Here is a 15,469-nt window from a genome sequence, read left to right as displayed (position 1 = left end):
AATATTTGTCACTGGATACAATTGGAAGTCAGAAGAAAAGAAGCAAGAGAAGTAGGTTAAATATCAATCTCTTCAGAGGTGGATTTTAAAGCAAATAATTAATTGATCCCTTTATAAATGACTCCTTGCTCTACATAAATGGGATCTTCCTGCCATGCAGAAAGGCATGCACACAAAGCTCTTTGAGGATGTTTATTGACAGTTTGGAATTAAAGGGAAGTGGGAGGCAATACCTTCTAATGACTATTCCAGTTTCTGAATTCAGCCCACTATTTATTCAAAGACAGTGCTTAGCAAGGGATAGTAAAACTAAAATGGTCAGGCTAAGAAGGTCTGTGCACAGGCACTGCAGATGAAAACTCTCATATTCATCAGGCCTCAGTGTAACACTGCAGCATCAGCCCTTTATCATCCACAGTCTCATTGTAAGGTTAATACAGGATATCATTCTTTGGGTAATATTCATATTTCTTATACAGAAGTTTACTAACACTGGCAACTGTGTTAATGCTAACTCAAATACACTGACACCTGCAAAGAGCACAGAATATTATCCTTCATTTCTGGGGGTCTGCTGAAATATGCTATTCTGTGACAGAGAAGAGCTTTCTGCCTTGAGGAACATGGAAATGTGTATAGTTACTATTATTATTGAACACATTATTAAGACAGTCTGTATCAGATTTCAAATGAGTTACTCACTCTTGGGCCAGCAGGACCAGGGACACCAAATTCACCATGAAGACCCTAGGAGAGAGTAGATATAGTGTTAAAGTTTATTTTACTTGCTTAAATTGTACTTTGTTTCTTAGCAACAAATAGAAATTCTCAAATTGCAGCAGCATATTGAAAAGTTTTGGACAAATTTTCAGACAGTCTATTACATACATGGAAACAAGCCCTTTTCTTCCAGCTGTACACTATCTCAAGGTACCCACTAGATTATATTTTTTCATCTGAAGAGTTAGTTATTAAATTGCAAGCTCTTTTTTCAGGTATATGCAGTGTAAACTCTTTTACAGGGACACAAATGTAACTATAAATGTTAAAGGTGATTATGACAAGAAGGATGCACAATTTGCAGACTACATCTCACACTAACTGTGCAGCAGCTAGAGCATGAATTACAACTGAACCACCTCAGTTAAATGCCACTGTACATTCCCTAAAACCAGGTGAGATGCAAAACCATAACTGGAGTAGTGCAGGTTAGATTGGACCTTAAAATTTTTGAAAGAAATGAAGTAAAATATATTTCATGTACTGTCTCTTCTGGGGGAAGAAGCATATTTTATTGCTACTTAAGGCCCAAAAAGCAAAGGACTATCTTTGCTCTGTCTCATGCCAAAACTTTGAAAAATGAAGTATGATGCAAAAGGGGCTATTAAAGTATGCATGTTACTCTGATTGCTTTGTTTTGGCAAATAGATTCAACAGGCTCTTGCTCCACCACGTGTGCCACTGCAAACACAGCCCTCATGCAATGCCTGCCCCATCCATGGAATGCTGTGTCTGCCACTCACCCTCTCGCCTGGTTTACCAGCCTCTCCAGCAGGACCTGAGGGACCTGGCAGACCCTGAGTGCAAAGAAACAAGAATACAAATATAATTGAGGCAGAAGCTCTTCACTCTTTGGGAGCCATAGATAAGATTGAAGAGAGCACACAGTTACTTACCTGGAAGCCAGGAGGACCAGCAGGACCTGTTTCACCCTTTCCACCTTGGTTTCCCTGGATGGAATGAAAAACAAGTGATTAACTTGGAAGAAGAAATACAGGGAAGTGGATTCTAAAATGGGAAGTCCCATTAATGAAAAGTAAATCACAAATTGGATTTGTGTGGAGGCTGTTACTTACAGTGACTCCAGGAGGACCTTGAGCACCATTGTTTCCCTCTGGACCAGGAGCACCCTATATAGGTTCAAGTAGAAAGCTATTATCAAAGTTTTGATTTGATATGAGTAATATCTCAATGATTATATGCTGAAACCAAAAGTCTATGTATTTTAAACTTAACCATTTATTTGCAAGAGCTTCACAGCCAGAGGTACTAAAAATGCTTAAAATCTTAAATTCTTATTACTGTTTTAGTTATTGCAGCACATTCATACTAAAGAAAACTTATTTTTGAATTACAGAATATAGAAACCTTATTGATAGCATTTTTCCCACAGCAGACTGTTTTTGGAGTCCCTTAAAGGGAAGAATTACTAAGTTTCAACTATTAGTAAAAAGTAGGAAATTTACAGGATGAATTAGAAACCATACACTGTGCTCTAAGAACTAAGAACATTTTTTCCTCTTCATAGGATAACACCCCATGATTAATTACCCAACCAATACCCAAGAAGGGGAATTTTCATTTATCCATTAAGTAATAGTCCCCACTGACATGAGGCTAAAAAGAATGCATTCCCAAGGGCTCTTTTTAATTTCATCAGCTATTCATACTTGTACAAGCCAATGCTATCCTATTACAGAGGTTTGGAAAATCTACTTTTTTTGCTCTCTGGAAGGTGATAAAGAAAATATATCCACATACCCGTGGGCCAGCAAGACCAACATTGCCTTTTTCACCAGGTTTGCCAGGTTCACCCTGAAGTTGAAAGAAAAAGATATAAAAGTTAACCAACACTTCATTATTAGATTCAGTTTAAACTACTAAGCAGAGACTTATACTCTCACTGCCAGAAGATTTACTGTAATATTTCTTTAACCACAACTAAAACACACACAAGCTCCATCTGTCTTTTTGGATCACTTAGGTTAAAATATATGTCTTCTCTTTTCTAAACTTGATGCCTTTATGTGTTGAGATCGTAATTTATAGCACTCCACATAGTATCCTATGCAATACAATATATGTTTGGATGTGTGTGTATATACAGCAACACAAAAGCTCAGGACATGATTGCTAGCTGTGACCTCTGTGAGACACATAAAGAATTCCACTGAAGTCACTTGTAGCTTTTCTTCTAAGTTGAGTGAGCTTTGGATAGTGTTCCATAAATAACAGTACTTTGGAACTGGTTGAATGGCCAAAAATGACAGAACTTTTACAGATGTGAATATACAGAATTATAAAATGGACATGCTGAAATCATAAAATAGATATATATTATTCTAATCACTTCAATATAAAAATATACCTAAGCTAATTAAACTGCTTTTTCATTTCTTTAATCATATTTTAGATAACTGGAAAATAATCTGAAACAGAATTCTTGAATGTAAGCAGAGGCCATCCAATGAGCAGCACAGGAGGATACAGGGAGATGTGTTGGATTAATGATAGAGTTGGGACCCTACAGATTAGTCTGGAAATACTTTCATAGTAATAGAAAGTTCCTGTACTGTACTTACAGTGGGACCTTTTGGTCCAGGGAATCCAATGTTGCCAGGCTCACCTCTATTACCAGCTGGACCAATTGGCCCAACTCTACCATCTGCTCCAGGGAAACCCTAGGAAAAGAAATCACACTATTAAAAGGCTGAGGTAATTTAATTAGAGCAGCTTTAGGAGAAATATGTACTGACAGGGAACAAATGTCATTTAACTTTTCACCATTGTTGATACATTGCATGCTCATGCATCCCTCCCTTTTTCTCCTTTTTGTAGAATTGTATTTATTCTTCCCCTTCCAGGACACAGGCCTGATCTGAGACCCACAGAAATGTGTGGAAAGCTTCACACGGATCTTCTGAGTAATACAATAGAAAATCTTGCTGGTTTTACACAGCTGTGTTAGAGCTCAGTACTGAGATGTTTGCTTTATACAATTATACTTCATTCTTTCCCGTGCAATGGGGGAATAGAATAAAAAGAAAGGCACTTACAACAGGACCTTCCTTGCCAGCAGGGCCCGGGCTTCCAGGCTGACCTGGGAGACCCTGAGAAAGGAAAAGTTTCATGTTTTGAGAAGGAAACCTACTAACTCAACACATAACCTCCATTTTTTCTACACGCATGCATGCACACACAGAGGTGCCAAGTATCAATGTACACTGTTTAAACAGGACTGAGGTGCTATCACATTGCCACCTGAAGCACACTGACTGTTAATTTGGTGGTGTGTCCTCCCATGATGGTTGAAAATCAGTATAGGGAAGAACCTGTTTCATTCAGAGAAACTACTTTAGGCTCTGCTTTGGAGGATAGTGTGTTTCAATGTTTGCAGATGCCTAATACTCTTATGTGCATTGCAAACTTTCACTTCACAGGGTAGGGTAGGAAGTGAAAGGAGTATAAATGTGATAAGATGAATATAATCTGGCTGCAGCCAACACCACTTAAAGTGAATGGCTGTTTTCAGTGAAATAATTTGCGAAATAAAAAAAAAATAATTGAGATCAGCCATTTCACATCATTTCAGTAGGGTCTACTTTCCTTTGACTTCATTAAGAGAACACACACACACCTCAATTGTGATCATAATGATCACATTCTGTAAATAATCACAGGTGGAAACCCCTTACAGAAGTCAATGTAGTATCCTGCACAAGAGGACATCCATCCCAAGGTGATCAAATTCAACCCTAACAAAACTAATTAATTTCAATAAACATTTTGATGCTTCTTAATCGTTCCTAATGGGTTTTTTTCAGTTGATTGGTGGAAATGCCCTAACTGTTTTTAACACATGCTGAATTTTTGCAGTTGGATTTCCAAATAATTTTGTCCATTAATTGTAAGTAATTTTCTTTCTATGGTCTAGTTCAAACTTAATCCACAGAGTTCGAACTTACTCTTGGACCCATAAGACCAGGCTCACCAGGACGGCCAGCATCACCACTAGGACCCTTGGCACCAACAGGACCACTAGCACCACGGTTACCAGCAGGTCCCTACCAAAACAAATAAACACAATTAGGCAGAGGTAGCAAAAAGCATCACACATCTGTATATAAAAGATGGTTCAGAAATAGTGACCCAGACAAAAGTCTTACCATGACACCAGCTCTGCCATCAGCTCCAGGGAGCCCACGAGATCCAGGTACACCCTGCAAGTCAACACAAAACAAATCAAGAAAGGGAAAGAAATAAATCTGTTCCTGTGAGGTGCATAGTGCCTACTAGATTTCAGCCTTCCAAGCAGGTCTGCTGAATTTGAGGTAAGTGCAGCTTTAAGCACACACCTCAGTGTAAACAGGTATTGTGAAAGAAATCTCTCTCACTTCCTGTAGATTTCTTTAAATTCTAATCTGTTTGTATCATTCTCAGTGCTCATTGTAACTGATAGTGGCTCTAGCCAGGAGCTAGGATCCCACAACCTGCCCCACACAATTCCACATTCCTCGTAGAGAGCTACTGACTCTAAGTTCTTTATCTCTGCCAAAAAAACCCCCAAAACTGGTGGAAGCACTAACTTTTTTCTAATTTTCCTGTGAATTCTTTTCCTTCATGAAGCTACATGGCTCCTGAAGTCCATGGGGTGGCTTTCTCACCCAGTGAAAAGTTCACTAGGCATCCTTGAAGACACTGAATTGAAAGCTTTTCCCCCATTATGTGTGAACCCATTATCTGTTTTAAGCAGCTAAATCCCATCACAAACTTTTAAGAGTAATCAAAAGATAATTCACTAAATATTACACAGTGGGTAAATCAAAGCAATCTCTAAATACTTGAGGGATAAGATAGTACATAAGAATTAATGCAAAACAAAAATGGGTTTGGTCCCAACTAATTAAAAGGCTCAGAATTGAAAATTATCGCTGTTTAGCAGCACTAATGCAGATTTAATTACTCATAATTTTTTAATTTGCCTGTGAGACTCTAGATTGATTTCCACTTTCGTTTTTGATTCTACATCTGGAACATGAAAAGAAAACCTACTCTCAGACCAGCAGGGCCTGGGGGACCAGCAGAGCCAGGTTCACCAGGGCTGCCTCTCTTGCCTTCCTCACCACTGGGGCCAGGAGGGCCAGCAGGTCCAGCAGCACCCTATTTTGGACAAACAGGGAAAAAGAAGGTATCAGATGCCTTGTTGCAGATATTATCAGGCTTTTGATTGAAAAAGCCTTCACATTTTGCCATACTTACAGGCTCACCCTTCATACCACTTTCTCCCTTGGCACCAGCAGGGCCTGGTTCACCCTAGAGCCCAAAACAAAAAGAGATGACAGAATTAGGCATCATTCAAAAAATCTCTCTTCTACCTAGAGAGCTTACTCATGAAACAAAAAAATTCTTTTATCATCTAATGGCATGTCTCCCTCTATTGTGAAAATCGTCAACGAGCACGAATATATTTTGGACTTAAAAGGCACAAAACCAAACATGTTAAAGATGCTTAGAAATGACAGTATTGAACAAGGACACATTTAGGGCTGGTTCCTCTACTGAGGATAACCTGTGAGGGCTTAGTTTGAGACTGATGCCACATCTCTCTCAATGCTATCAACATGGACAGAGCTTCACAGTCACATAACATTCTGCATTGGGAGGGACCCACAGGGATCATTGAGTCCAACTACTCCTTGCACTCATAGGGAGTGCAAAGCGAACATTTTCAGTCTCAGCACCTACAGCCAGTAACGAGACACAGAAATTAATGTTCAATTTAATGTTCAATTATAGTGCATCAAGAAAAAGCGTCTGCACTATAACAAAAACATATCCAGAGGAGATCTTTTACAACTGTGGACAGTATGTCTGGTTTTCAAATACATGCAATATAGGTCACTTACAACAAGTCCTCTGGCACCACTAGGGCCAGCAGGGCCAGGAGGACCAAGAATACCACGGGGACCAGGCAGACCAGGAGCACCAGCAACACCAGGAAGACCCTATTCAACAGAGGGGGAAAAAGGTATTGTGAACCCATTGTCTTTTCTGCAGCATGAACTGAATTGGGGTTTTTTTTAGAGCAAACATGTCAGTGTAGTTGTACTTACAGCTGCCCCTTTAGCCCCTGGAAGACCATTAGCACCAGGGTTGCCCTGTTAAAAAGATAACAATACTGGTTAATTCAGAATCAAAAGTGCACACATCTGATAATAGATAAAGTCTGGCAAGTTACTCACTGGAGGGCCAACAGGACCACTAGAACCAGGAAGTCCAATCTCTCCTCTTGGGCCAGCAGGACCAGTAGGACCAACATTACCAGCAGGTCCGATTTCACCCTGTTGGAGAGAAGGACAGAACCCTCTATCAGTGCACAAAACCTTATGGCAATAGGGGAACAATCCTGTATCAGCCTGGCACAAAGATAATCATAATTGTGTATTCCCACTTCAGAGAACAGGAAACCAAGCAGCTGAGAGCTTTTAATGGATTTTAAAGGCAATTAAGGTGGGATGTGTAGTTAGGCTACATTTAAGTTAATGGCTAAGACAGGAAAAACAGATGCTTACCCAGAAGTTTGACCAAAAAAAAACAGAATTAGAATTCCAGTCTCATTTGCATCCATGTGCCTCCAGAATTTGCCTGAGATGCCATAGTACATAAGACCTAAATGGCCATTATCTTGTACTTTCAGATGCCATTTGCATAGATGCAAAATTATGCCTCAGAGTGCCATGTGATAGTGTTCACAATGGAGTAAATGACAAAAAAGGGTTCTTGCTTTTATTTTCAGACGGTTGTATTCCCTAAGTTGACTACAAGAACTTGAATATAATGACAAGTTCACTTCAGAAGTTCAGTCAAAGTTCACCCTGGATATGTAGACAGTCTTCTCTTGAAACTACATGCTATAACCATGCTTATATCTGCATTACGGAAGACTTAATGGTTTTCAAAGGTCTTGCCTTTTGAAAAGGATAACCAGAATCAGATCTCAGGTTTTTTCTCATCTTTGCTGCAGTTAAAATTAAAGAGTCTAGAAAAGAACTACCTTTTTTTCTTCTAGAAGTGATTATATTTTTTCTGACACACAGAATGACACGGATTTTGTGGCAAATGATCAGCAAAATTTGTAAATTAAATTAAAATTTGTAAATGCAATACTCTTTCCTCAAATTACCTATCCTTTCTTGGACATTCAAAATATTGAGGCACTTACCTAGGTAAAATATGGTAAGATTTGAGCAATGAAGTGAAAAATTTACATTATAGTCCACAAGAGCAAAATGGTACTGCCCTAAACCTGAAAAGTTTTAATGCAATTTCTGCATTGTAATTTTGGTGACTTAGACTGGAAGTAGCCCAATACTCAAATGCAGCTTCTTTGTCCTCCACTATGTCTATAAAGTGATGTTATTTATTATGATTCATGTCACCCTTGGAAAGTGTATATAAGTGCACCACATAGGGAGCAGCAAAAGGGTTATGTGTCTTCCTGAAACTGCCTTAAACCTGTATTTTAAATTAGCATCCATATCTGTTGTTCTCCAAATACAGATCAGGACGAGGATGAATCTCTAGAATAACTAACAAGAAAGCACTCTTAATTCATAGAGGGTAGGGTTTTTTTTTTGCTGCCTAGAAACTCTGGTTAATACATTTCATCCTCACTATCAAATGTACCAGTCAAAGCAGAAGTTCATACCTTAGCACCAGGAGCACCTGGGAAGCCTGGAGGACCAGCAGCACCAATAGGGCCCTGGGAAGTGAAAGGGAAAGTTGTGTAAAGGTGCTCAGAGACAACAGCAACATCTTGCTTGTTGAAGTAAACTGATCCAAAAAATGTGCATTTATTTATTCCACACATTACCACCCCAGCATATTAGTTGCCTTTTGCAGTTCCAAACTGACAGATTTGGCTCACTACAAACAGTTAAGAGGCAGGTCAATGCTCAAACAACGTTTGCAGTGCAAATTAAGCAAGAATTGGTAAAACCTTGCCTTGAGGCCAAACACCTGAGAAAGAACAGAGGATGAGCAGAGGCAGGCATCTGCAAGGCAAGATGACTGATTCTACTACGTTTAACTGTTGCTGTGAGATTTATAATTACATTGGGACAAAGTTCCAACATACCACATTACAAGAGAAGATACATTGATGGACTCATAGCCTTAATTTTAGTGCTTACAAATAAAAAGGGATTGTTTTTCTTCAATCATCAATTAAAAATCCAGCTCCATAATTGATATTGGGAATCAATATCTATTTTTTTGTGAGCTAATATCTTTCAATTAAAAATATTTATAACAAAACTGCCTCACAAGGCAATAGAACATGTCAGCTAGTATGACAGAGGAATTGGCTTCAGACATTCTATAATCTACTGTATTATAAAGGAGGTTACTGGAATTGTCACTAGTTTTGCATAAGCAAAAAAAAAAAAAGACTGAATGCCCTTTAGGATATGTTTGAAAGAATAAACTTCCAGAATTTTCATTGCAATGACTTTTTAAATTTTTTAATTTCAAGTTGAAAGAAGCATAAAGCATTATTTCTGTTTTAGCTTTTAAAAATGAGTGTTAATAACTGCGTTGCAGAATATTTAAGGTATCATAACCTAAGTATGTGAAAAATAACTTCAGCTTGGGACAGACACTGGGACATAATGCAGCACTGTGCCCATTGTGAATACCAGCCTATGCAATCGCCAGCTTCAGAACATTTTTCCTATAGCAACTCAACTGCCTTCATGCAAACTGTCTTCAGCTAAAAGGATTTGGTTCTACTACATCAGATCTTAGCTGTAAGATTTTTATTTGTCTGCAATTTAACTGCCCAATCACATATTTTTTAAATAATCCACATGGGAGAATCTTCAGAGAAATTCACAGCCATGCTCACATTCTACTCTGATAAAGCACAACAGGTGTTTGAAGTGACAAGGGGTATTAAAATCAACTTTGGCAAAACAGAACCAAGTACAGCATCATCGTAGACTCAATTTTTGAAGGTAGGAAGAAAAAAAATCCTATTAACTCTTATTACTGTTGTTCTGGTGTATTCCAGATTTGTTTTACAGTTTCAAAACTACATCCTTGTACTCATATTTATATGGCTGAGATAAATGAGATTTACTGAAGTCAGGGGTAAATTATGGCAATGCTAACTCATTTTAAACAGACAAATCTGTATTGGATTAGCTCTTATTAGAATAGTTACCATTTACCAGTCAGATCAGGAGAGTTGGATCTTGCTGGCCTCTCACACTAGCTCACAACTCAGGTTTCAGTGGTGAATTTAAAAGGTTAGGCTTAGTAGGCTGATAGGACAATGCTGCAGGTGCAAAGCTATGTCCTGTTGTGCATATATAATTTACAGGATGTATATAATTATAGCCATCTGTAACATGTGTATGGTATATATCTGTTAAAAAGCAGAAAGTCTCTTTAGCTTTTGGATGAGAACTATTCTGTTAGAAATGAGAATTCTCTGCACTGGGTATTTCCCAGTGAGATGTGCTGGAAAACCTTCTCATGAAATCACCAGTACAAACAAGAGAATATTTGGTTCCTTTGATATGGATGTGTTTAATATAAATCCTGAGGCTCTCATGATATTGTCTGCAAAGGGTTTATGTTTCACTAATTCTCTCTGTGATGGTCCGATAAGCAACAAAGAACTATGTTAAAAACATCACAATCAACTTCTTAAAAGCCCAAGAAATCCCCTAAAAACAGGAAGAGAAACACAAAGCCTAATGGAACCAGGCTGTCAAAAAGCAAGTCTGAAACTTACAGCAGGTCCAGTGGGGCCAGCACTGCCATCACTTCCACGAGCACCCTGTGAGGAAAGAACATGATAAATAGTTTGAAAAGAGAACTAAATATCAGAGGAAGCCACAGTAAGTGGCTGATTCATGATTACAGACAGATGGGAAGCCACTTACAGCTGGTCCAGGGGCACCTACTCTTCCTCTCTCACCAGGGAGACCACGAGCACCCTTGAAAGAAAAATTAAATTAACTCATTTATATATTTTCATTGAACATAGATATATAAAGATTTTTTTCCTCTTCGAAGTCATATTACTATTACATTACAGTATCTGGGTATCTGGAATGTCAGTAATGACAAACTTTAAAGAAAATGCAGGCTGAACTAAATCTATCAGATTATAATTTCCCACAGCAGCAGTGAATACTTACAGGTTGTCCAGGGGTACCATTTTCACCAGGGGCACCAGGCTCTCCCTATGAAGAAGAAAGTTTGGAGGCTTGAGTTACTTAAAGAATGCTTTGGACAGATAGTCTAACACTATCAGAGAGATTTTCAGCTATTGGATCCCACTGTCTGTGTCTTTTGTAGCATTTCATAGCATAGCAATGTCCATGTTTCTGCATCACACTATACAATAATAGCACATCAGGTTCTGAAGGTGCAGAGACTGCAATTGTCCCTGCACATACTGGAACACAACCAGATGGAATCCTTTTAGAAGGGGAGGGCCAGAGAAAGTTGTGTCACTTGCTCAGCTTTCTTTACCCCCTTTCTTTATGCTGACATTTACTCTGTAATACACACTTAAGGGATTGGATCTGGATAGTCAAGTACTAATCCAGATCAATCAGCAGCTGTTTTTTCAGCTAGAGCAGAAGCAGAAGGATACTTTCCTTTGCCTTAGTATAAGTTGACAAAGTCCTCTCAAATGGTTTAAAATAAGGATCTGCCTCAGATATTTTTAACTTAAGGCCAATAATACTGAGTATTTGAATAACAGCCATTAATACATGGCTCTTGTGTCTTCAGTACTGTATTCTCAACAGCCTTCACAACACGTCTAGGCTGGTCTACAGTGATAAGGTTTGTCTGAGAGCACTTGTATCCTGAATATACCTGAATGCACCTAGTCTTAAATGCTGCAAAGAGAGCAAATTTTTGCCTTCATTGGTGCTTTCAGCACTGTTATGTCATGAACAACCTTGATTTAATATGGTGGTGTTTTCTAGCACTCTTACTAGTAACTGTTCTATCTTTCACTTATGTGCTTTATCTGCTTTAAATCTCCAGTGACTGGACAGACTTGGCCATTTAAACTTTTTCTGAAGGTTAACAACTTGCAGTGATATTGAAGAATGCTATGTTACAATTAAAAACCCTATAAACGTGTAGTGCTAAGCTCTTAGAAACAAGCAAGATGAAGAATTAGTATTTGAGTTTTTCATTGTTATATTACAAGTCTGAATATAAATCTCTTGTGAATCAGTTAGATGCAACAGTGAATTTTTCAAGAAAACTCATATTAGGCACTGAAGTGGAATGGGAGAAGAAATAACTAAAAGAAAGAGTTTACCAAAGATGTTTCTAGACTATATTTCAGAATATATTTTTAAGGATTTTTTAAAGCTAGTGTTCAAATGTGCGCTAATATGAAGATGATAAAAATAAAAAAGACTGTGAGGATCAAATAGTCTTAACTCAGAAAAGCACTGCATGTTTCCAAAGTTTTAGCAAGACACACTGACCATGTGTCTCACAAAATAAAGTTTTGTAGAAACATGAGATGTTTTCATTTTAGCATGCTTTAAAAAATCCTATCCAAATGTAGAAATACAATCCAGAGAAGAGCAGAGATAGCAAAATCAGTCTGCTGCTGAATAGTCAATCATTAAGAGCCCAATTCTGCAGCCTTTATTCACTGAAAGCACTAACTTGCTTACAACTTGATTGAGGGCTCAAGCCCCAGGAGTGTTTTCTCATGACAAGGTGCATGTATTTGTTCTACATGGTTCCACTGACTTCTAGATTACTGCAGCTGGGCAATGTTTAATGGCAACATGGAAGACTGATGGGATGGGCCTTCACATGTCTTTTGCTAGGAAGAGCTGTAAAAGCATCCTACATTTGCAAATTTTGTCTTTACCTTGTTGCCGGGAGTACCAGGTTGTCCCTTTTGACCATCCAGACCGTTGTGTCCCTATATTGAGTAGAAAAATAAATACTGATACATATTTTCTCTTAAATGGCTATATGCAAATTCCTAGTCTTATGCTTCCTCCCACACAAAATTAATTCCTAATATAATCTGATTTTTCAGAAATAATTAGTCTTTCATATCAGGCGATATTAAAAGCTTTGAAGAGGTTCATGCACTCTTCACTTTCAGAAGATTTCCAAGGGTTTTCAGTATGCTGCAGTGATGTTAGTCTTAAATATTCAGGGAAAAGTATATATGTACTCACCCTAATTCCCTTAAAGCCAGGCAGACCAGGAGTTCCAGGGAAACCACGAGCACCCTAAAAACACACAGTACATGAAAGATTGTCTCTCATATTATACAGTGCAGTAAAAAGAAGAAATGATGAATAAGTCTTTCAGTAAAATTAGTAAGTAGATTTGGGTCATTATAATTCGAGTAAGGAATAGAATCTAGATCCTAACCTCTCAGGACCAGACTTGTTTCAAAACTAACAGTAATCAACCTGATTTTTTCCAGTTCTGAATCTCAGAAATTTCATGCATTACCATGTCACAGTACAGCTTTTTTAACTTTCTATGCCAAAGTGCCTGCTTACCTTCTCCTATGTAACTCCTCACTATGCCACTTCTGTTACTCATTACTAGCTTTAGTGGGAATAGGGTAGGGAAACAAAATAAAAGCATAACTACATGATATCCCTGCAGGTAAGGGCTGAAATTGTAGTAATTCATATAAGGAATATTACTATACTGTTAATGTGGTGACATTCAGAAAGGTTGTTAGGTTTCATTGATTAGTGAACTGGTTTGTATTGTATCCAGTGGATCACTACACACCTGAGGGCCAGCAACACCCCTCTCACCAGGTCTTCCAGGTTTGCCAGGGTGACCCTAAAAAATGCAATAAAGATGTACTAAGAAGACAAGCTTATTTTATAAAACAACAACACAAATCATTAAGAAAAAAAGAAAATACATTGGCAAGGCTTCTCTTTTTCCATAAATACAGGGAGATTCTTAACTTTTAAGTTTTCTTCTCCCTGTATTCAAAAAGTTAATGTATTCAGAGTGGTTTAGATGCTACCTGATTTTCTGTGCATTTCCAGTATACTGCATCTCTTGTACCATAAAATAATTATTTCAGAGGTTTGTTTATTTAACAATGTAAAAAATATGGCAAATAGAATGCTTAGCTTAACCAAAATCTGGTTGTTAGAGTTGAATCACCACCCCAAAAGAAATGAGAAATATTTAATAATCACTTACGTCTTCACCAGCCTTTCCTGGAGGACCAGGGGGACCACGAGGACCCTGGGGACCCTGTTAAAAATAAATTCAGAATTACTTAAAGCATCAGTCTTCATATACATCTTCCCACTGTTTTCTGACCTGAGGTGGGGCGTAGGTGGAGCTTAATTGACTTTGCACTTTATGATTCCAATTGGAGAGAGCTTGAATCTGAGAGTTCAGCTCTGTTTCTATAACAGGATCAAGCAGGAGTATTCAAACATTCAGAGAACTGCATATGGACAGGAGAAATGGGCCTAAGCACTACAAGCCTACTTTGTTTGCTGTTCCTAATGTGTCTGTGTGTGATCTGTACTTACTGTTTGACCAGGTTCACCAGGCTCACCAGGAAGGCCTTGGAAACCAGGAGGACCCTAGAAAATGAGGGAGATACTATTAGTTTCCAAATAAGATAATTTGTAATTTTACAGGACGTCAATGTTGGTAGGAGAGAGAAGACTGTACTCACAGGGGGTCCAGATGCTCCAGGTGGGCCTCTGGGTCCCATTAAACCCTAGGGAAGAAAAATCACAAGATCTTTTTAAAAATTCGCAATTATACAAACTCATCTATAGCACCAATTTCCAGAGTTCCTAAAATATTGGTTAGCATCACAGTTTTCATTGTGCAATGTTCAAATGAAATTAGAGGAAGCTAAGAGCTCTGCATGAATTTGCAGAGGCAGTCCAAGTGCAAACATCTTCTAATGGCAAGGAACCAGCACAGAATCCAGTGGGATGATTAGAAATGTACTCCTATGGCTGTGAACCTTATGATTCATCTTCTTAATCTATTCTGGCTTGCTAGCAAGCAAACTGGTTCATTCTTTTTTTAATTCTTCCCTCTACCCTTCCTGTGCAGAAATGTCCAGAGTTTAAAAATGAGAACCATAATGCACTATTGAAAGGCTCTTATACATATTATGTACACATCTATTTCCATTAATTATCTACTTCTCTTCAAATATTTCATTGTTTTCTGGTGTTGATTAAATTCTCTTCATATCATTTACAAACTAAGTCACTAATATATTCTCCTTGACATTATTTACAATTTACATATATCTGGAAAACACAGGGTGAGAAAATCACTTCTAAAAAAAAAATCTCCATAGACTGGTGCTCTCTCTTAACAGTTATCTTAAGGTTTATTAAGTAAGCAAACAATTGCGAACTGAAATTTTAACTTCGACTTCTATAGTCCAAACAAATGACTTAGGAGACGGTTCAACAGAAATAATTATGTCTTAAATTGGTTTTAAAGCTTTCTCGGAAAGTCCTTTAGATTTTCTCATTACAAGATTAAAATCATATGTCAACTTTTCAGTGCTTTATGTAGCTTTTCCATAAGACTGAAAACCTTTTATTAAGTGGAATAAATGCCCATTAATTCCAGGCATTTACTCATGAAAGTTAAAGCAACG

The 15,469-nt window shown here is 38.0% G+C and overlaps 1 protein-coding gene across 1 annotated transcript in view; it reads right to left on the bottom strand.

Moving 5' to 3' along the window:
• COL1A2 (collagen type I alpha 2 chain) overlaps nucleotides 1-15,469 on the bottom strand; it is a 37,774-nt gene that overhangs the window by 14,256 nt on the left and 8,049 nt on the right. The window contains exons 7-30 of the mRNA XM_014875634.2: nucleotides 14,516-14,560; nucleotides 14,367-14,420; nucleotides 14,026-14,079; nucleotides 13,597-13,650; nucleotides 13,023-13,076; nucleotides 12,704-12,757; nucleotides 10,989-11,033; nucleotides 10,731-10,784; nucleotides 10,580-10,624; nucleotides 8,489-8,542; nucleotides 7,023-7,121; nucleotides 6,894-6,938; nucleotides 6,687-6,785; nucleotides 6,040-6,093; nucleotides 5,833-5,940; nucleotides 4,947-5,000; nucleotides 4,746-4,844; nucleotides 3,837-3,890; nucleotides 3,363-3,461; nucleotides 2,542-2,595; nucleotides 1,857-1,910; nucleotides 1,677-1,730; nucleotides 1,524-1,577; nucleotides 703-747 (exon numbers count right to left, since the gene is read on the bottom strand). Of these exons, the coding sequence (XP_014731120.2) occupies nucleotides 703-747; nucleotides 1,524-1,577; nucleotides 1,677-1,730; nucleotides 1,857-1,910; nucleotides 2,542-2,595; nucleotides 3,363-3,461; nucleotides 3,837-3,890; nucleotides 4,746-4,844; nucleotides 4,947-5,000; nucleotides 5,833-5,940; nucleotides 6,040-6,093; nucleotides 6,687-6,785; nucleotides 6,894-6,938; nucleotides 7,023-7,121; nucleotides 8,489-8,542; nucleotides 10,580-10,624; nucleotides 10,731-10,784; nucleotides 10,989-11,033; nucleotides 12,704-12,757; nucleotides 13,023-13,076; nucleotides 13,597-13,650; nucleotides 14,026-14,079; nucleotides 14,367-14,420; nucleotides 14,516-14,560 (1,485 nt within the window). The remainder of the gene's footprint in view (nucleotides 1-702; nucleotides 748-1,523; nucleotides 1,578-1,676; nucleotides 1,731-1,856; nucleotides 1,911-2,541; nucleotides 2,596-3,362; nucleotides 3,462-3,836; nucleotides 3,891-4,745; nucleotides 4,845-4,946; nucleotides 5,001-5,832; nucleotides 5,941-6,039; nucleotides 6,094-6,686; nucleotides 6,786-6,893; nucleotides 6,939-7,022; nucleotides 7,122-8,488; nucleotides 8,543-10,579; nucleotides 10,625-10,730; nucleotides 10,785-10,988; nucleotides 11,034-12,703; nucleotides 12,758-13,022; nucleotides 13,077-13,596; nucleotides 13,651-14,025; nucleotides 14,080-14,366; nucleotides 14,421-14,515; nucleotides 14,561-15,469) is intronic.

This window comes from Sturnus vulgaris, chromosome 1, assembly GCF_052056855.1.
Source record: "Sturnus vulgaris isolate bStuVul1 chromosome 1, bStuVul1.hap1, whole genome shotgun sequence".
NCBI classification, from domain to species: Eukaryota; Metazoa; Chordata; class Aves; order Passeriformes; family Sturnidae; genus Sturnus; species Sturnus vulgaris.
This window is presented reverse-complemented; position numbering and strand designations above follow the sequence as displayed.